Here is a 20040-nt window from a genome sequence, read left to right as displayed (position 1 = left end):
ATGGAATAATCTTGAATAAACTTAGCGAGTAATGGTCGAGAGAGAGCATTAAACATCAAATCAGCCTCTCACTCCCGGGTAGCTCATCACATGGAAATACTGATTCTTCCAAAGTGCAAATCGGACAATAAAATCTCCAGGGGCCCGTGCACACTCCCGCAGCTTAGCGCACAAAAGGTTTCCAGGTACAAGGGATTCCAGGCTGGTCTAAGCCCGCTGGAGCAGAAACGCGTGGGATGAGGTCAGTCCAGCCCAGTCCATTATCTTCTGTAGCTCACCTGTGCTATCTCGTATCTTGATCTTGCAAACAGCTTCAGCCCAAGCATTTCCTTCGCATCTCAGCGCAAACCCTCGACCCTGCACCCGCCGATGATCCGATGCCGATTTTGTTACGATAGCATTCTGTTGAATTGATACCTCGCCCGACGCACATTCCATCGTTTTTTCATGTCTCTCGCTGGCCGACCATTCCGCAGTCACCCCCTCGATCGCCCCCTCGATTCCCCCCTCGATCTCCAACTGCAGCTCCATCTCCGACTCCAACCTCAGCTTCAGCCTCTCCCAACCAAACTACTCCCGCTCCCGTTCCCGCTCCCACTAGGAGATCGACACGGCTCGACGACGTTTCCCTAGCAAAGTCGAGTGAATGCAACCACTAAACCCCTTTCTGTCCGCCTTCTTCAAGAGCCAGGTCGTTGCGCAGTGCACCCCCGTCCACCACCACATCTTGCTGGTTCCCTTGACCGATGTGCTTCTCACCCATCGCGAGACGGAGAGCGGCGCCCCGGCCCATGAGGTCGTCGCCTCGGAGGAGTTTCTAGCCAGCCATGTGCTGCGCATCGCCGGGCCTGATGGGCCTGTGGGCGCCAAGGACAGCACCCAGAACTTGCGCGAGGCGCGAGGCAAGGCTCGCCAGTTCAACACCCTGAACGGGAGGAGCGTCATTGTCAAGGACTCTTTCATCTACAGTAACAAAGGTATACTACTAGCGAAACTATGTCTTCTTCAAGCCGGAAACACGGCTAACCTGGATCGCCGCAGGGTTCAAGTCTCTTGCGCAAGCCCAGATCCTCAACGACACCATCTGGTACCCCGACGTCTTCGAACCTCGACAATGGCTGGTATACTTCATCTCGAAGCCTCTTGTTGGAACGTGGGAAGAGATCAGGCTCGAGCCCGCGGTTCTCGTCTCTGGCACCAGGAGCCGCGCGGCTGCGGAGCAACAGCAAAAGAAGCAGACCAACGGCGACTCAGCCGACAATGCCTTGCCGCGCAAGAAGGATATTAGGAGCTTCCATGATCTTCTCAACCACTTCCCCATGATTGCTCGGCAAATGCAACCCGGGCTGGAGAAACTCTTCATCGAATTCTCAACAGTCTTCCAGAAGCCGCTGCCACCCCCGCCGTCAGCCTCATACATTCCAGATCCGAAGCCAGACGGCCCTGTTGCGACCGCAGCTAAAAGGGCGAGGGCAGACAGCCTGACGGTTAAGAGCGGCAAAGCCAATCATAATAGCCTACCTGTTGTAGAGGACTTTTTCGTCGAAGATGATGAGGATATTATGCGCGCGGCCCTTGAGAGCGCTGTTACGGCTGCTATTGATATCTTCCAAGGAGTAGATAAGCAACAGCTGTCGCTACTTGGCGCTACAACAGATCTAACGGGTCCCCTGGTGGAAAAGCTGATTGAGCGTTACATTGCTGAGAACGTCCATGGCCTGCTTTTTGGCAAGCTCAGCGCCATCAAGCGACGAGATGATTTGGAACTCGAAGCCAAGATTCGGAAAATGGAATTCATTGACATCTCCCAGTTAGGAATCGCCATCGATGGGGGCATGAAGGCCAAACACGATCTTGTTACGCAGCTCAATCCTGCCGTCGAAGAATTCAGAAAGATTTCCACCGCTATGAGCCCACAGGAAATGCTGGATTTGTTACTATCGACCATGAAGATCGCCTCTCAGCTTACCGATACTTCAAGGCCTCTTGGCGGTTCTGGAACAGATCTGCCATCATCCGAAAAGGCGATTATGACTGTGAACGCCGATACCTTGGTTTCCCTGTTGTTGTACGTCGTGATTCGATCTCAAGCCAAAAACTTACAGGCTCGCCTTGCCTATGTGAGGAATTTCATCTTTGTCGAGGATGTAGACAGCGGGGAGATGGGATATGCCTTGAGCACTTTCGAAGCTGTTCTGGCATATCTTTTCACAGATTCGGCGGGCTTACGCCGCGCCAGTAGGAAGAACAAGGCTCTGTGGGATGCCGCCAAGGGAGCAGACCTGAAGGAACTGAGGAACATAATGGAACCGAATCCTTGCGCAGTTGGCAATGACGACGACATCGAAGATAGTGACAACGATGTGGACGATCGAACCCCTCCCAAGCCTCCGTTTAAGCTGGCGCATGGTTCGTCAAGGCGATCATCGCTCGTGTTGAACTCCTCGGACCGATTCTCTCACGGCACTGGGCTTGGCCACGTATTCCCCTTTCAGATTGCCAGCGGCGATGGCGCAAACGAGTCAATACTCGATCTACCCCTCAAGAGAACCAAGAGAGTCGCTATGGACACTAGGAGCTTGTCAAGTGCATCCGAGTTCTCGTACCACTCAATAGCAACCATCGGCACACTGGGAAGCGCGCTGGAAGGTGACATCTCTGTGGAGAGGCTTGCACAGACCAGCAGTGCCCTGGGTGAATCCGTTTTGATGATGGCCGTGCAGAGTGGAAGTGTGGAAACGTTGGGCTATCTCTTGTCCTTGTCCGGATACTATCCGTTTGACATTGTGCTGAGAGACGTGAACAACGAAAACACCACGCTACTGAGTGCTGCCACTCAGCTAGGTAACCGAGAGCTGATTAACTCATTCCTTGACTACCTGCTCGACAAGTCCAACCCAGGACAGTTGGGCCAGTACTTTTCAATACAAGACATTTGGGGCCGAAGTGTTGGGCACTACCTGTTCAACGCGCCTTGGATGATAGGGGTTATTGGACCCCTGATCCCTTGGCGCCAAAGAGACAAGAATGGGCAGACGCCGCTTTTCGCATTGTGTCGCTGCTACGATCATGTGGAGTACTATACCATGGTTGAGGATGGTATCAGGGCTGCGCAGCAAACACAGCTTGACGGGCAGCCGCTGCACGTGGATGAGCATATAGACGGAAAGGGAAACACTCTGCTGCACATTATGAATGATCCGAGACTGGCGTTGAGAATCCTGCAATATTGCGACGTGGATGTCAACGCAACGAACGAGAAGAAGTTTACAGCGCTCATGGTTGCCAGCAAATACGGCCGATATGATATGGTCAGGGCTCTTTTTGCTGACCCTAGAGTAGACATTGGGGCTAAAGAACTACGAGGTCTCACGGCAGTAGAACTGGCCAAAGACGACGACGTCAGAAATAGAATTGACGACCTTGGTCTTTTCAGCATGCCACCCGCAAGGGACGGGCGGATAACGGGAGTCGTCAGAGCCTTTTTCGTCGAGGACAGCACAGTTAGGTTGGTACTGAAGTCGGCAGCTCCAACAGATCATGACAGTTACACGGTTACTACGAGTCGCCGGTCTTTGACTGATTTTGAGCAGTTGGCACGCTTGCTGGCCGAGGAGAACCCAGCGTCATGGATTCCCTCGATATCAGATACCAGATGGCCGTTCCAACTACCCTCGAGGCCGTCTCGCGCGGCGCTGCGAGATATCCAGATACGAACGGACTGGTTTCTGAAAATCATGTTGAGCCATCCCACACTTTCTACTCACGAGATGCTGTGGGAATTCTTCCTCGTACCAGAACTACAACTGGAAGCCATGGAGCAGAGAACAAAACTCAAAACGGAAACAAGGGTAGAGAAGATCCGCGAAGAGTACGAACCTATGGAGGACGTACGGGAAGTGGAGCAATTCGTCAACCACGCGCGAGAGATGGTCCGAAGCATTAGCTACTCCACGAAGAGCGTGACGAGACGTGCGAATGCTGTTGGCCAAGTTGCTACAGGTGAGTGCTAATACTAAGCCTTGACGACCACCCATCGACAATGGGAACACGGCTAACGATGAAACAATTCCCCTCTTGCTAGATTTCTACGATGCATCAGCGCTGCTTTATCGGGCAGTATTTACCATTCAATATCTGCCCCCGCAGCACATTGTAGGCATGGAGGTGTTTGTTCGGGCCATGGCGCCCGTTCAGCACAACCCACAAGCTGTGTTTCACACGACGCTTCTAGCGATTCAATCCACGGTGCAGGCATTACTCTCTTCGCTAGCTAGGCCGACGAATCTTATTGGACAGATCACGGCAGCCAAACGGGAGGCGGATAGAAACGATAGTTCCGCGCTGCGACCTTCGAGATGGCCCCTGGGCTTGCTCGACGACTCGAGACAGCGACACCAAGAGGAGAAGGAGAAGCGAGCACGCCAATCACGAGAGCAGGCGTCGCAACTCTCCAGGGAGCTTCGATACACGCAACAAACAGTAGCCAGCGAATTGGCTGGATGGCAGGAGCTGCACGATCAAATGGGCCTCCGGGCCATTCGCGAGTACGCCCGAAGCATGGTGGTGCAAGAACGGGTAAGGCTCGAAGGCATGATGCGAGCGTTGCGGATAGTACGACTGGGGAATTACCAACAAGGGGGGATGAATGCCATGTCACAGCGACGACCCCCATCGCCCCCAACGGATCAGAAACAAGAAAGCGAGGACGGGGATGAGGTGCCGACAGGAAACGAAACAAGCGGAGTGGAGTGAATGTGGTTGAGTCACAAGAAGAGAGAGACGAACTTTTGCTCACATGCCAGCGTGTAAGTGAGGCGACGAGCGACGACGCGTCACAGAAACGACGCGACAGCGCACAAATCGTTGGCCAGGGACTTGCAGAGTTGGGCTTCGACTAAGAAGGGGGCTAGAAGGGCGAATGGGACGGCTTAGTTTTCTGCATGATGTGTCTATCGGTGCTGGATACCTTTTTTACGACTAAAACTTTGGTTTGGCACCGGGCGTTGGGGAAGAACCGATAAAAGATTATGCTACAATACTCTTATTATTATTTTCTCTCTCTTTTAATTGTCACGATAGAAAAGACAGCGATGATTTTTTTTTTTTTTTCTTTACATGGTTTTACTATATTCACTCTGTGATGGCGGCGATGGCGATGATGATGATGTCTTACCCGGGAATAAGAGATGGAATGCACGTCGCTACCCTGGGCTATGACTCTTCAGAAGAAGAAAAAATAAAGTAGTGGATGCCGTTGATGAGTTGGCATATCTAGACGAGGTTCTCCATCTCCACCTGAACCATGGCCGTATGTACGCCAGATAGATTAAATGACGGTGAAACCAGTTTGATACCCGACGACATCTTTCGTAACGAGTGGGAATCCAAGGCTAGATGAGGAAAGGGGAAAAAAGTTTCTCCCATGCTAAGGAAATCGTGCATACGGGATGCATGCACGCAGCCTAAACTAAAGACGAAGAGTCATCAGGTTCGTGAGGTTACGAATGCCGTCACCGCTTCGGGCATGTTTCGAAACGAAAAATCGCAAAATGTTGGGTTCGGTGGGAAAAGATGAAACACCACGCATCCCGAACCCGAAAGCCTAACTAACTAGCTAACTAAGCTGATGACGAACCCTGGAGCTGGGGACTAGACAGCGCACACATGGCGAATCTCTCATGTGGGGTGCGTGGGAGGACGAGCATTCTCTGTAGGTATTCTGGGACAAGGTTTAGAGAGGAACTAAAGAAATGTTAGCGTGGGCTACTAAACGGGCGATTCGAAGAGACAGGAGCCAATCATTGCGCGGAAGAGGCGTGCGAGAAGCCGATTGGACGGAGACGGACGCGATGGACGGGGGAAGAAAGAAGAGGCGCGTTTGTTGGAAAGAAGAGAGATGGATGGATTGATACCTTTTTGGGGAGACTACACGTGAAAGAAGAGATGCGCGATCTGTACGGAGTATGTGGTGCGGTAGGACGGAGACGGATCTTGCTTTGTGCGACAGACGCGCGGGTGGTTGTGGCGAATGGCAAGATACACGCAATGAGGGAGGCTTTGCGGATGGTTGATTGGTTGGGGGATACGCGCCTGGATGGCGAGGTAGGCGAAGCATCGGTATTGAAGAATTAAATATTAATATTAAATCTTGGTATATTTGCTGTGCTGTACTCTATGTACATGGGCTTCAAGGTTGGATTGGGGTATAATCGAGGACATGGACAGTGCTCAGCAAAGCGAATCTCCGCAGCCGCCGCAGTGGGACGATGTAATCCGGAAGGGAACCGTAATATGAGAAAAAAAAAAAAGCGTCAATCCGATCGGTGGTGCGACAGGACGCTCGGATCACGGGCTGGTCTTGCAGGTTGTCTTTATGTTCATACAATGCTGCTGCTTGCTTGCTGCGTGTAAGACAAGACCAGGCAGGGCAGATGAGCTGCTTGCTGGACTTAAGCGCCCGGCGGCTTTGTGGCCCTCACCCCCGCTCTAAGCGCCCGGAAGACGGCGCTCCCATGGCATTTTGGTGGCTCTCTTTGTCTTGCCGTGCGCCTATTTGCGGCGGAGGGCAATTTTAAGTAAGCAAAAATAGAGCAGGTTTTCTTTTTCGGTACGAGCCGGACTGGGACAAGGCAGCTGCGTCTAATTATTTCTATTATTACGACGGTTGCGTTTAGGACTTAGATTTTGATTCAGTACTGCGGCAACGGTGGTATTATTTGCTATAGTACGGAGTACACGGTACATGATACTGTATTATAGTAGTACGGAAGAAGCATCTGTACTCCGTAATACCTACCTCGAGCATAATATCCATATTCTGGGGTCCAAAAGACAAAAGAGCCCGTGTGAGTGGAGGAGCCTCTTTGCTTGGCGCGGCAGCAGAAACGCGATACGAATAGAAGTTGATGCATTTGGCCTTACTACCTAGTACTATTACAGGTAGGTGGTAGCAGTACAGACAAAGAAAGACTGGTACAGACATCAAAGGCACGCACAAAGAACAACGAAAGTGTATAAAAGAACGTGATCTAAGAATTTCGCGATTTCTGCAAATGCCAAGATCCAACGAGATCCGCGCGATCGCCCATCTCGCGCGCGTCCAACAACGAACCAACATCCGATCTCTTTCAAGACACGCTCGAGTGCACACACGAAATAACCACCAGGGCTCCAATTGAAGCTAAAATGAGTCATGGGCAGCTGCTGGCCACTCACCGGGTCGGCGCCTGCAGCAACCCGCTAAGCCCCCGACACCCGCTAGAGCCTTCTGAGCCCTACGCTGTATTTAGGCGGATGTCAAATTATTTACAGCGCATTTTTTTCATCCAATTCTTGTGGTGCGAGAGACTGGGGGGGCCCCACAACCCCCCACCTGAAAAGTCGGCCAGGAAAAGAAGCAGTCCAGGGTGGCTTCCATCCACTTAGAAGCCGCAATGCCGTGGCCTCGTCTGCCGGCAATTCTGCATGGACGGCCAACGGTCAGCAGGCTGGGCAGATCCTGGTTGCATCGTCTTTTTTTTTTTGCGTCTTTCAAGGTGAGAGAAAAACAGAGCGAGAATATCTAGGACTTGCGGCGGGGGCGGCAACGAACCCGGATCCCAAGCTCTGGGCCGCATTGCATGGGCATGGGCATGGTGCGTATCGTATCGTTCACTAACAAACCCTAGCCTCAACATATTCGACTGACTGACGCCTTACGGTGCTGCTACTGCTAGCTAGCTTCTTGTACAACACAGCAAATCAATCATGATGCTGGTCCAGGTAGCGTCTTGTTGCGCGTCCGGGTCCGTCAACGACCGACTCTGTCTGTCTGACTCTCAACCCCCCGTACACGTCGGGTCGCGTTTCATGCCATCATGATACTATATCATGCCCAAGACAGGCCAAAGTGGGCAGACAGACAGACGCGGATGGTGTTTGAGGGTGTGGGCAAAAGGCCAAAGGGCTAAGCAACTAAGCCGCCGCCTCGCTGATCCACGAGCCGCTGGCGACTCTCGCGGTAGACACAGACACGGCTGCTGCGACATGGATGAGAGAGAGGGTGCTCCTAGCAAGCATTTCGATGCGATGCCACTCGAGGCCTGTTCCTAAGCTGCCAATTCGGCTGCTCCACTCTCTCATACAGCACACGCCCTCGGCCGCTTGCCATCGCACACGCCCCCCAACGACGGCCGTGGCCTGGCGACCTTCATCGGACCCTTCAAACCCCCAACGCCTGCACCAAGTACAAGAAGACGGCCTCGTCCCTTGGTTTCCAATCGTTCTCTCGCCTCAGTCCATTCCTCTCCATAATATCTTCTCCTTTCCTCTCTTGATTTGTGCTTGCATCTTTGTTTTTTTGTCAAACCAACGTCGCATACAGTATTCACTTAGACCACATCCCTGCTCGCTGGCCGAACATATTCCAAACACTTGGAAATTCGTTTTATATACACAATTCTCACAAACAAGAAAAGAAAACAAACTCACCTGTCCACACATTGGAGCCGGCCTCCTTCATCGCCTTAATACGGTTACTTAATCACTTTTTCATTTTCACCCTCACAACACCACAACAACCGCCATCATGTCAGCGTGAGTTACACTCTCCATTGTTATGAGATCCTCTTGTGCATCTTATGCTTACACATGTCAAAACGCAGTCTGGTAGCCGACGTCGCCTTCGACTTCACATTCCCCTCTCCCTCGCCCTCACTGGAAGATCCTACAACCCCTCCCATGGAGAGCGTGCCTCTCATGGAAGCCTACAGCCTCGACCACTACCCATCAAGCCTCCTGCAGCTGCCATACAACTCTCACGGCCGCCATGCTCGATCTGTATCCAAGGCTTCATCCATCTACTCAACAGTCTCTTCAGCCTCCGCTGCCGCCTCTGCGGTAGACTCAATAGCGGACTCGGTGTGCTCTCGCTTCACAACTCCTCCTCGCGCAAGCCCGCCCGTCCGCCAGCATGGCCCTCTTCTGCTGCCCAAGATTCGCTCCCAGGACCAGGATATCAGTCAACCTCACATGGCTCGCGCATCGCACTCTCGCTCCAGTTCCATTCGTTCAGCAAGAGCAAGGCTTGCCCATCAACAGTCCACCCCGCCTCCCCCTGCTTCCAAGCCTTTCCGCACAAGCCACTCCCGGAGCTACACCAACCCAGAGACCGTCGCCAACATGGCCTTTGCTCACATCTCACCCTTTGCTACGCCTCCCCCGCAGACGCAGGATGAGCCCACTGCTTTCCCTTCATCGCTTCTTGCTTCGCCTGCAAGCTTCGCTCATGACAGCCTTCCGCCGTCTCGCCGAACGAGTCTCAATCTTGACGCCGCCACCATCGACAAGTATGGCTATCCCACTTATCGTCAGATGCCCTTTGTGCCTGCCACCACCACAGCCTCGCAGCAGTCGGACTACATGTTCCCATCCTACCTCCCTCGTGCTCCATCACCCTTGAGTCTGGCCACCGCTGCTACTCCTGAGCCAGCACCGTCCACCACTCTCATGGATCACCTAACATGCCCCAACCCTGCTGCGTCTCTGGTCCGCACCATCTCCTTTCCTCTTCGGGATCCTTCAATCAAGCACTTCTGGTGGGATGTTCGCAGCGTCTCTTCATGGTCAAGCTTCAATGCCTCGGCGATCCTGTCTCTCCCCGGCGCATCTGCTCTGCTGCACTCTCCTGTGCCTGCTCCTCTGCTTCAGACACCCGCCTTCTCATCTCGTCACCCTGAGACTGAGGCTGCCCTACACAGCATTTACGCCTCGTACTATCTCCCCAAGCTCAACTCTGCACTGGCCATCTCTTCCAACCGCCCTCTGCAACTCTCTGTCCCAGCCAAGACGGCATCGGGTGTCAACGACCTCATCTTCGTTGCCAACGCCATGGGTGAGTCTTCCACCGCTGCCGCCATCTTCGGTGGCAAGCCCACGGCAAGAGTGGTCGGCCTGGTTCGCAGCTTTGATCGCTTCAACACCGGCATGCGCGCCGAGGGTAACATCAAGCGAGTTGACTACCTGCGAGGCCTTGCTGCCCTGCACTATGCAATGCGCGAGCATGGTTGCCGCTACGGCTTCATCCTCACCGAGATTGAGCTTGTCCTGGTTCGCGCAGGCACCGAGTCAACACCCTTCTTCGGCGACTTGGAAATCACTTCCGTCCAGCTCAACGCCGCTGCTTCCGATGCCGAGCTAGACTCGTCGGACAGCATCCCCCTGACTGCCTGTCTCGCTCTCTGGGGTCTCTGCCAACTCGCCAGCGACCACACGCCCGTCGGCCACGCCCACTGGAAGGCCGAGATTGGCGCTCCTGCCGACGGCACCCGGCGCAAAGCCAAGGCTCGCGACAACTGGATTCCCAAGCCCCAGCTGGCCGAGAAGCGCGAGGCCAAGCGGAGTCGTGGCTGGGTGTGGCCTGAGGATCCCGTCGGGAGGAAGGAGATGGGCAAGAGGGGCGTCAAGTATGGTGGTTTGTGAGGGGGTTCTGCAGAGATGTTTTATGCGGCTGGTTCCGTACTCTGCTCTCCTTCGTTGTAACCTCCAGAGTGAAGACGCCGTTTTTAGTAATTTTCAGTAATTTCTCCTTTTCTCTCTTTTTCTTTTGTGGTTTTCTTGGTTTTATGAATGAAATGACCCCAATATATATGTAGATAGCTACTTAATCAGACACTCTTTGAAGATTTTCTTATAATTCAATACCAGATGAGTTTGTTTTGCCTGGCAAAAAATTGGTTCTGTATGATTTGAACGACTGTGTGAATGAATAGATGAGTGAATGAATGATTGATTGAATGCATGCTGTGGGCACAGCTAGAGTAAGCACAGCTTTTACTGATCAAACTGAAACAGTTAAATGATTCAAACACATGACCTCTGGTAAACATGATTATACAGAGCTGAATAAACCGTCATACGAATTAATTGAGTTGGTAACTCACAGGCCATAGGCAAACACATCACAAGAGAGCAAAGCACAACATGACAATTTAGGCGGTGGTATTTTACTTTTTTCATTTTCCTAATCCAGGGACATAAAAAGAAATCACTACGCACTCCTCTGTAGAGACGCTATTTAACCCTTGGCAGCACCGGCCTTGAAGAGGATAATGTCACCATCCTCGACGACGTAATCCTTGCCCTTGGTCATAATCTTGCCCTTGGCCCTGACCTCGGCTTCGTCACCGAGCTCCTTGATGGCACTGTAGTTGTAGACAATAGCCTGGATAAACGTCTTCTCAAAGTCGCCGTGGATGACACCGGCAGCCTGGGGAGCCTTGGTGCCGTTGCGGATGGTCCACTGGCGGACCTCGTCGGCACCGGTTGTGAAGAAGCTGCCCAGCTGCAGAGCCTTGCGCATCTGGACAATCAGCTTGGGCAGAGCGGACTCGGCGCCAACCTTCTTCTGCTCCTCCTTGGCCTCCTCCTCAGTCTCGAAGCGGGTCAAGCGCTCCTCGAATGAGACGGAGATGGGGATGATGGGGTCGCCCTCGGCGTGCTCCTTGATCCACTCGGCAACCTTGGGCAGGTACTTGTTCTTCTTTCTGATATAGTCCTTCTCAGACAAGTTGACGAGGTAGATGACAGGCTTGGCTGTCAACAGGAACAGAGGGTTGATGACCTCAATCTGATTGAAACTGTCAGCATTATGGCTACCACTTTAGAAGCTAAAGTATACGCGACAGAGTTGCAAAGCAATGGGTTCAGAATATTTTTCTTCTCAGTATGTCATGGACATTCGAAGAGCTGGGTTTATATTGGTCAGGCCGTCAAGGCCCTTTGTCATCAGGGAAATTGCAGGAATTAGACGCGAAAAAGAGTTCAAAAACAGTTTGCTTACCTCCTTGGGAGTCCAATTACCCTTGCGGACTTCCTTGCCGTCCTGAAGCCAGGCCAGGACCTTCTCAATCATCTCCTGTTCAATCTTAGCCTTCTTCAGCTCTAGACTCTGGCCACCCATGCGAGTCTTCTTCTTCTGGTTCTCAAGAGCCTTCTCGACAAACTCAATATCCTTGAGTCTCAGCTCCTCGCTGATAATGTCCAGATCACGGGTAGGGTTGACATCACCCTCGACGTGGATAATCTCAGCATCGTCGAAGCATCGGACGACCTGGAAGATGGCATCGACAGCGCGGATGTGGGAAAGGAAAGCGTTTCCAAGACCAGCTCCGGTAGAAGATCCGCGAGTGAGACCGGCAATATCATAGATGGTCAAGTTGGCGGGGACGACGGACTTGGGCTTGTATTTCTCAACGAGCCAGTCGAATCGCTCATCGGGGACGATGACACGAGCTTCTTCGGGATCAATGGTGGCATAAGGAAAGTTCTTCAGGCTGTCAGCACCCCGGATGAAGAAAGACGGGCGGGGGGCTTCATACAGCTGGGTTGCCAAGGTTGCACTTTGTGATGGCCTGGAAGAGGGTAGATTTGCCGACGTTGGCGAGGCCGACCTGGAGAGCGGACGACGAGTTAGGAAATCTGAAGCACTCGCATAGCAGAGGAGGGGCAGGCAGCCACTAGGGCTGGGCCAGAGAGTAATTGCTCACAATGCCACTCTTCAAGTTGTTGCCAGGCCTTCCCAGAGGAATCTTTTCCTCGACAACGGCCTTCTTGGGAGGCATCTTTCTTGATTTTGCGTAGTGACGGGAGGGGATAAAGGTGACAAGGAGTCGAGAGGGCGGAAACGGTCCAAAGGCTGCAGACCTTGCTGCGCGCGATGGATAAACGAAGAGAAGAGAAGCCAAAAACGAGGCTGAAGACGCGACGGAGGGCGCCAATGTGGCCGTCGGGCTATTGCAAGCCTGGAGCGACCGACGTGAGATAATATCGGACGCTGGAAGAGCAACGGGGCGCAGATGGAAGCTGGCCCTTTTTTGCCTTCTTTTTTATAATTTTTTTTTCCTGGAGAGGAGGGGAGATGGTGAGAATGAAATTTGAGCATCGACCCCACATTGATTGGGCTTTAGCTGAAGCTCAGGTCGGGCTCGGCGCTAGATTTTCCCGGGTCTTAGTCAGGGCATGCGTCATAGGGCAGGCAGAATCCACTGCTGGAGCTGTTCGGCATTGCGGCGCTGCCGGAAGCGCTTGAGCTGAGAGGTGCTGCGTCGCTATTGAAGAGCTATTGAGCCGGGCACTATTGGCCGCCCCGGGGCCTGTATGGAGTAGTACTGAGTTTCTTCTTTACAGGGCATCTCCAGCTCTGGGAAGCCGACGTAAGCAATTTGATCCATCTCATCCATCTCAACCGTTCAATCTCACCTCGACACAATCATCACCACCAAGCTGAGATTGGAACACTTACGCCGTCTTCATTCTTAACGTGCTGCTCTTGTTCTCGCCACTGTTCTTTGTTTCTGCACTTCTTTATCTTGTCTCTTTAAACCCGAATCCCCGCATTGTTTCACGACTTACACGCGAGACAGACTATCTCCATCTCCATCCTCCATCCTCCATTTCCCTCTCCGCATCGCAATCGCAATCGCAACCACAACCACAGTCGCAATGCCTTCGCAACAACATCACCACTCCGGCCAGCGCACCAGCAGACATAGGTCGACGCTGTCGCTGCAAAAGACGGAGATCAAGATCCACGTCTACGACCTTTTACCGGTAAGTCCACCTACAACCCCAACGCTGGGCTTTTCGCCACAGTTCTTCGTTGTGCAACAGCTCTGCTCTGATAAGCCATCGAGTGCTCCGATTGCTAACGCATGCTCGACTTCAATAGCCCGGAAGAGTCGCCTCTGTGTTGTGGACAATAGGGGCATCTCTGCTTCACTCGGGAGTGGTCATCAACGGTCGAGAATACGCGTATGGCGGCCACGATAGGCGCGGAGTCACCGGAGTGTATTGGACAAAGCCCAGGACTGAGCCTCCGGGAGGCACCTTCAAGTGCGAGATTCTGCACGGCTTCACGCTTGCCACGTCGGAAGAAATTGACGCTGCTCTGCGAGACGCTTCGGAAGAGTTCCTCGGGACTTCGTACAACCTGCTCACAAAAAACTGCAACCATTTTACGTCATATCTGTGCAAGAAGCTGACGGGAGATGCGGGCCCCGGGTGGCTGAATCGAGCCGCGAGCATTGGAGTTGCACTGCCTTGCGTTGTGCCGAGGGATTGGATCGAGCCTCCAGAGTACATAAGCGCAGATGGCGAACTTGTCGATGATGAGGACGACGATGAGCATGCGGATGAGGGGTCGCGCATGCTGGGGCAGCAGAGGCCGCATCTTCTCTCGGAACGGGACAACGAGTGGAACAGCGACGACGAGCGCCGCAGGGGAGGAAATGGCAAAGGGAAGCAGATCCTCCGGGACACATCAGGCAGACAGCTTCCAGCCGCAGAGAGGGCTATCCGGCCGTGATAATGGCTCTGTCCAGGGAGCATTATCTTTGTTGTTATCTTTTCTTTTTACTTTTGTTGATGGGCAGATCAGATTGGCGTTTATGGCTCAGGCCTTTCCCTTCGTTTTCCTAACATTTGCAGGCTATTGGGTCGGAACGATACCATTATATTTCATGAGGGTCAGGAGTTTCATGTCATGAGTTTGATGTTGTTACGGTTTGCGACTGCAGCCTAGTTTGGGTGGTTCATTTCTGTTGTTCTTTTTTTTTTGTTCATTCTTCTTTGGTATAGTTTGTACAAGATATGGTACATTCGGCAGCATGTCATCATATAGCTGATGCAACCGAGCATCTACAAGCGTCTTGGTTTCTCGCTCCTTGTTCCTGCAAACTTGATCCTTGTTGAATCCGCAACCCGCACAATCTTGTCCCGCAACACCTTGCCTTCCGGACTCATTAGTACCTTGACGGCAGCCTCTCTGCCCTGGCCGAACCCTCGTAGGACTAGCTCGAGGCGCTGGATCTTCATTGGCCATCCCGTGTGAATCAATCGCTCCAAAACGTACTTTGTCAACGAGTAAGCCGAATCAAAGGTGCCCCGCCGTGATTTCCTGAAGCCAATGTTGCCGCATGACATGGAGATGATGGGTTCCCGATTGGGCTTTGTGCATGTAATGTGAGTGTTGTGCTTGTGCGAGTAGACGTGGAAATGGAATGGCTCCAATTCATCCTCCTTCTTCTGCGCCGCCTGCGAGGGACCGCCTGACAGGACGCTGGTGTCGATGTTGGACTTGCTGAGGGCCTGGAAGACCATGCTTTGGGAGAGGCTTCCCATGGGGTTGGACTGCGCGGACCGGCTGTTTGGCGCTTGGGTAATGCTGTAGATGCTGTCGAGGAGCGACTCGGTTCGAGGCTTTGGGGGCACCGCCTTGGGTGGTTCTGGCTTTGCATCTTTTGAATCCTCCCATCGTGCGCTCGTCTGTGACAGACACCGGACGCTCTGGATGCCGTTCCGTGATGCGACCGCCTGCGAGATGCGAGCCAGCGGCCGGGCCGCAAAGCAGCTCCTCAGTGATGAGCTCATGCTGTCTGCGCCGCTTTTGTTGCTGCGAATTGAACTTGTCGTCAAATCAGCTCAATCAACAGCATCTCGAATTTTCGTACGCTATCGGAATAGCCGCAGCCGTAGTGGCGGCAAAGTGGGATTGTGCCGGCATTCACCCGGCTGTCCGCCTGCCTTTCCGCCGCCAGCCGACATCGCGAAACCAAAATTTCCAGTCCGCACATGAGCCAAATCCTCCCGCATTTCCATTCCTCCCTCCCCCGCCGCTCTGTCCAAGTGCTGCTGCAGCCACTTGCAGATTTTTTTCTTTTTTTGTTTGTGATTTTTTCTCTTGCTCAGAAAAATGAATTCTCTTGCCCGCAGCGCTGCCAATTCGGAAAATGCTCTCTCGAGGGCATCTGTTCGTTTTGCCCCCGCCTATGGCCGATGTCCCGCCGCATACACTCGGTTAGTTTCTCAGCTTGCGCAGAAGCCTGTCCGAAATGCCGCGAGCCTCGAGCGTGCGGCGCTTCCTGCTGCGCTGTCGATGCCGTTGAGATCTAGCTTTCTTCCTGCCGAACTGCGAATTCCTTCAGTTGCCTCACAATCCCGGCTCTTGCATGTAAGCAGCCGGAGACTCCAGGAGGAGAAGCCAAAGGCCGAGGCAAAGGTTGCCGAGGAAAAGACTGAGCCAAAGACCAAGGTTGAGGAAGAACCGACCAAGGATTCCGAAGAAAAGGCCGATGGCAAGGAGGAAGCCAAGGAGGATGGCAAGGAAGATGGAAAGGACAAGGAAAAGAAGGAGGATCTTCCTCCGCCCCCGCCGCATGGCGACAAGACTCCCTGGCAGGTGTTCATGGAGACGATGAACACTGAGCTTCAAAAGTCCCAAGAGTGGAACGAGTCGACCAAGCAGATTGCTGCGTCCGCAAACCAGTTTGCCGAGAGCGAATCAGTTCGACGAGCTCGAGAGGCCTACGAGAAATCCACCGGCGCCATTTCAGAAACCACATCCAAAGTCGCAAAGACCACCGCTACGGCCATTGGAAAGGGTGCGGCGTGGACCTGGGACACATCCGTCATGAAGGGTGTGCGAAAGGCCGCCAACGTCACTGGCGACGCCGTGGACAAGGCCACAAAGCCCATCCGAGACACCGAAGCCTACAAGAACGTCAAGAATGTCATTGATGATGGCAGCTCTTCTAGGTATGGTGGTTGGGTCGAGAAGGAGGAGCGTAAGAGGAGAAGAGAGCAGATGGCTAAAGAACGCGGCGGAGACGAAGTCCTTCAGGAGGATCCCAAGTAAGTCTATAACTATCATCCAACCGCTATAGCTAGCGAACCAAGTTTCTAATCACCGCATCACCAGCGCCGGTACCAACGTCACTTTGCACAAGGACGCGGCTTGGAAGGAAGCCTGGAGAGACTTCCGCGACAGCAACAAGTTTGTGCAGGGTGTCTTTAGCATGAAGGGCAAATACGAGGAGTCAGAAAACCCCCTCATCTCGACGGCCCGAAGCATCACCGACACGATTGGCGGCTTCTTTGCCGAGAACGAGACGGCCATGGTCATCAAGAAGTTCCGTCAAATGGACCCAATGTTCCAGAGCGAGCCTTTCCTGCAGGAGCTGCGCGAGTACATTCTCCCCGAGGTGCTGGACGCCTACGTCAAGGGAGACACAGAGGTGCTGAAGCAGTGGCTCTCAGCTGCCCAGTTCTCGGTCTACGAGGCTCTCACGAAGCAATACCTCCAGGCAGGCATGAAGTCTGACGGCCGAATCCTGGACATCAGGAATGTCGACATCCTAAAGGCCCGTATGCTGGATCCTGGTGAGATTCCCGTCTTCATCATCACCTGCCGAACCCAGGAGGTCCACGTTTACCGCAATGCCAAGACCAATGAGCTGGCTGCCGGTATGGAGGACAAGGTGCAGCAGGTTACATACGCCATTGGTATCACCAGGGTTCCGGAAGATGTCAACAACCCAGAGACCAGGGGCTGGCGCCTAATTGAGATGCAAAAGAGCGGAAGAGACTGGGTCTAAGAAGAGAGAAAAAGAAAAAAAAAAGAAAGCATGACTTGTACTCGTTTCTTGTATGATTCACGGCGTCTGGGAGCATGGGAGTGATCCTTGGCGATGAGCCTTGTTGATCTGTGTTAATTATGTATTATTATGTCATCAAAGCATGTGGAAGATGTATATCCAAGGGACAAACGAGACAAAAAAAATTGGAGGAAAAAAGGGATATGGGGGCATGGGAACAGCATGCCAGGATGAAAACACCGCTCTATTACCGGCGCCTGGAGGAGGCGCTTTGACATGTACGATGATGATATGAGGATGGGGAGGGCGGGCGAGAGGTTGGGATATAGACATATAGACATAATCATCAAATGGACAAAAAGGCGATTCAAGGCATTGGAAAGATGTTTCTGTCTATTCGAATCTGCCTGTATCTTTGGTCATTCAATCTAGTCTTCATAAGTGTTCATAAGCTTAAAGCGAAAGTCGTCGTGCTACTCAAATGGTTGATGAATCCCCTTGTCCTGTCAGATTCAACCACGATTCTCCTGCTTCTCCTCCCTAAGCATATCCCTCACCTCCATCAACGCCTTGCCCAATAAATTCAAACCCCAATACTCTCTACTTATATCCGCATCCGCCTCCTTAAAACCAACCCCCCAAACGGCATCAAAGGGACTCGCCTCCACAAGCTCCCTCTCCCCCGTCGCCAACAGCGTCTCCCTCAAAGATCCCCCAACAAGCGGCAAATCGCCCGTCTGGCCAAGACAAAAACCTTCCTCCGTAACAGCATTGGTGAACTTCAGATAGTTGCCTTGCCGGACAATGGCTTCGCGGTTGGCATTCCATGTTTCCTCGGAGAAATTTGTGACTTTACGCCCGAGGGCCTTGATTTTGCGTGGGTGGAGGCCTCGCTTGAGGATTTTTATTGCGGAGGAGTGGTCGTTGAAGAGGATTGCTTTTTGATACATCATGTAACTGAAGGTGCCTGTTAGCTATCTACTATATCTGATAACGGGGAAGTTGTTATGGTGCTTACTGTTCGGCGGTTTCGTAGACGATGGCTGGGTTCTTGTCGTCTTTGAAGGGGCAAAAGTACCATTGTGAGAGCCAGCCTGTTTTGGGATCTGTTTCTCTCCAGAAATAGAGAGGTCGAGTTTGCTTTGATGATTCTGCCATTTTTGCTGAGCTGTACCTGTGCTTGATGTTGAACGTGGTTGAAGGATGAGAGAGAGTGCTGAACAAAGCAAAAGCGATTCCAGAGAAAATCTCAAGCTTTATATATCTCCTGGACTGTTTATCTCTTATACTTTACATTTCTCGAGTTTATTTATCGGAATCGCTTTCTGTGTTGACTTTCATTGGATGGCTGCGCTGTTGTGGCTTTGCGAAGCTGCGACTTCCCCAGATTCAGCCTCACTGACTCATCGGCGAGAGAAAGCTTCGGTTGCGTGCAGTCACGGCTGTTTTGGCGTCGCGGGTGCAGGGTGTGGCGCATTCACGATAATGAAAAGATAAAGTAGCGATTAAAGCTGAGAGAATGAACCTTAATCGTTACTATGCCGTTACTCATAATGGCGGTGGCTGTTGATGCGATATGTTGAAGGTGCATTGGCATTGAACAAAAGGGTGGATGACTGAATGAGTATCAATTCACTCCCCCCAAACCATAGTAAAACACAACGTGATAAAACAAATAAAAATATCATAAATCATGCCACCCAAACTAGTAAATATTAACAAAAAAAATTAGAAAAAATCTAGTTGAGCACCGGCTGGCGAAGCATCAAATAAGCAATGGCAGGCTCCGTGCCGCCCCATTTCGTCAGGTCCACGACAATCCTGTCCACCTCCTTGAAGCCGTACTTTTCATACAGCGGCCGTCCCTCCTCAGACGCCTCGAGATACGACACGAGCCCGAGCCTGTCGGCCTCTGCGGTTCCCCACTTGAGACACTGGCCGCCGGCGCCCCGTTTCTGGTGATCAGGGTCGGTATGAAGAAGCTTGAGATCTGAACGGCCAGAATGAGTGAGTTGTCTTGTCTTACAAAAGCTGTACAGTTTTGAATAAGGGTGATGTTCAAAACTTACAAACATGCGGCTTCCCCTCAAATCTCGCCCACCATCTCCGGTCCATCTCGCCGAAAAACGCCTCGCACGCCTCCAGGTTGGTACCCGCCCCCCACTGGCGCTTCGGAAAGCTTGGTCTCAGATCTCCGGACCAGATGAACCACATGCTATAAGCAATCATGGCTTCCTCGCCCTTTGCCTCGAGCTCGGTGTCGACCACCTTGATGCACTGGGTGGCGGACTCCTCCTTGATACGCGTCGTCATGATGGCGATGCGGTCTTCGAGCTTCATTCCCTCGCCGGGGAAGAAGATGGGAGACGTCTTATTGGGGCCATAGGCTCGCCTTTCGATGGCGATGGAGCGAGGCAGGTCTGACTCTGCAGCGGGGCGGACTGTGAGAGGCATGATGGGCAGACAGCAGAATGACCTTTTGTGATTTTGAGATGGAAGACTACGAGACTACGAGACTACTACAAGGAGGATTTGACTATCTTATATGCGAGTTACGGGTACTAATGCCGTTCGTTACTCGTACATGGCAATCCATCGAAGCTATTCGACTTTGGACTTTTTTTTCGTG

General features: G+C 52.5%; 8 protein-coding genes across 8 annotated transcripts; 4 read left to right on the top strand and 4 right to left on the bottom strand.

The window, feature by feature from the left end:
• The first annotated feature begins 262 nt into the window (after positions 1 to 262).
• On the top strand, positions 263 to 5112 carry V8C40DRAFT_252222 (uncharacterized protein). The gene is made up of 3 exons (XM_083217345.1): positions 263 to 977; positions 1042 to 4002; positions 4085 to 5112. Exons 1-3 carry the CDS (start codon positions 647 to 649, stop codon positions 4753 to 4755), a joined length of 3963 nt encoding a protein of 1320 aa, XP_083070034.1. The 5' UTR covers positions 263 to 646; the 3' UTR covers positions 4756 to 5112.
• A 3171-nt stretch (positions 5113 to 8283) lies between these two features.
• On the top strand, positions 8284 to 10686 carry V8C40DRAFT_252217 (uncharacterized protein). The gene is made up of 2 exons (XM_083217344.1): positions 8284 to 8577; positions 8646 to 10686. Exons 1-2 carry the CDS (start codon positions 8570 to 8572, stop codon positions 10459 to 10461), a joined length of 1824 nt encoding a protein of 607 aa, XP_083070033.1. The 5' UTR covers positions 8284 to 8569; the 3' UTR covers positions 10462 to 10686.
• A 290-nt stretch (positions 10687 to 10976) lies between these two features.
• Positions 10977 to 12888, bottom strand: V8C40DRAFT_252213 (Obg-like ATPase). Its single transcript, XM_083217343.1, has 4 exons — positions 12528 to 12888; positions 12360 to 12431; positions 11822 to 12307; positions 10977 to 11608 (listed from the first exon to the last, which is right to left on the bottom strand). The coding sequence occupies exons 1-4, from the start codon at positions 12600 to 12602 to the stop codon at positions 11057 to 11059; spliced, it is 1185 nt and encodes a 394-aa protein (XP_083070032.1). The 5' UTR covers positions 12603 to 12888; the 3' UTR covers positions 10977 to 11056.
• A 168-nt stretch (positions 12889 to 13056) lies between these two features.
• V8C40DRAFT_252207 (PPPDE putative peptidase domain-containing protein) lies at positions 13057 to 14697 on the top strand. Its single transcript, XM_083217342.1, has 3 exons — positions 13057 to 13193; positions 13404 to 13590; positions 13709 to 14697. Exons 2-3 carry the CDS (start codon positions 13483 to 13485, stop codon positions 14342 to 14344), a joined length of 744 nt encoding a protein of 247 aa, XP_083070031.1. The 5' UTR covers positions 13057 to 13193; positions 13404 to 13482; the 3' UTR covers positions 14345 to 14697.
• V8C40DRAFT_252206 (mitochondrial 37S ribosomal protein uS11m) lies at positions 14564 to 15468 on the bottom strand. The gene has a single exon (XM_083217341.1). It carries the CDS (start codon positions 15406 to 15408, stop codon positions 14677 to 14679), a length of 732 nt encoding a protein of 243 aa, XP_083070030.1. The 5' UTR covers positions 15409 to 15468; the 3' UTR covers positions 14564 to 14676.
• Positions 15469 to 15607: 139 nt separating this feature from the next.
• Positions 15608 to 17786, top strand: V8C40DRAFT_252204 (protein translocase subunit TIM44). Its single transcript, XM_083217340.1, has 2 exons — positions 15608 to 16668; positions 16736 to 17786. Exons 1-2 carry the CDS (start codon positions 15731 to 15733, stop codon positions 17409 to 17411), a joined length of 1614 nt encoding a protein of 537 aa, XP_083070029.1. The 5' UTR covers positions 15608 to 15730; the 3' UTR covers positions 17412 to 17786.
• Positions 17787 to 17791: 5 nt separating this feature from the next.
• On the bottom strand, positions 17792 to 18859 carry V8C40DRAFT_67350 (NADAR family protein). The gene is made up of 2 exons (XM_083223291.1): positions 18430 to 18859; positions 17792 to 18368 (listed from the first exon to the last, which is right to left on the bottom strand). Exons 1-2 carry the CDS (start codon positions 18567 to 18569, stop codon positions 17924 to 17926), a joined length of 585 nt encoding a protein of 194 aa, XP_083070028.1. The 5' UTR covers positions 18570 to 18859; the 3' UTR covers positions 17792 to 17923.
• V8C40DRAFT_67349 (acyl-CoA N-acyltransferase) lies at positions 18860 to 19966 on the bottom strand. Its single transcript, XM_083223290.1, has 2 exons — positions 19481 to 19966; positions 18860 to 19401 (listed from the first exon to the last, which is right to left on the bottom strand). The coding sequence occupies exons 1-2, from the start codon at positions 19863 to 19865 to the stop codon at positions 19151 to 19153; spliced, it is 636 nt and encodes a 211-aa protein (XP_083070027.1). The 5' UTR covers positions 19866 to 19966; the 3' UTR covers positions 18860 to 19150.
• Between the last annotated feature and the right edge of the window lie 74 nt (positions 19967 to 20040).

The sequence above is a fragment of the Trichoderma camerunense genome, assembly GCF_050948025.1.
Source record: "Trichoderma camerunense strain CBS 138272 chromosome Unknown V8C40scaffold_16, whole genome shotgun sequence".
NCBI classification, from domain to species: domain Eukaryota; kingdom Fungi; phylum Ascomycota; class Sordariomycetes; order Hypocreales; family Hypocreaceae; genus Trichoderma; species Trichoderma camerunense.
This window is presented reverse-complemented; position numbering and strand designations above follow the sequence as displayed.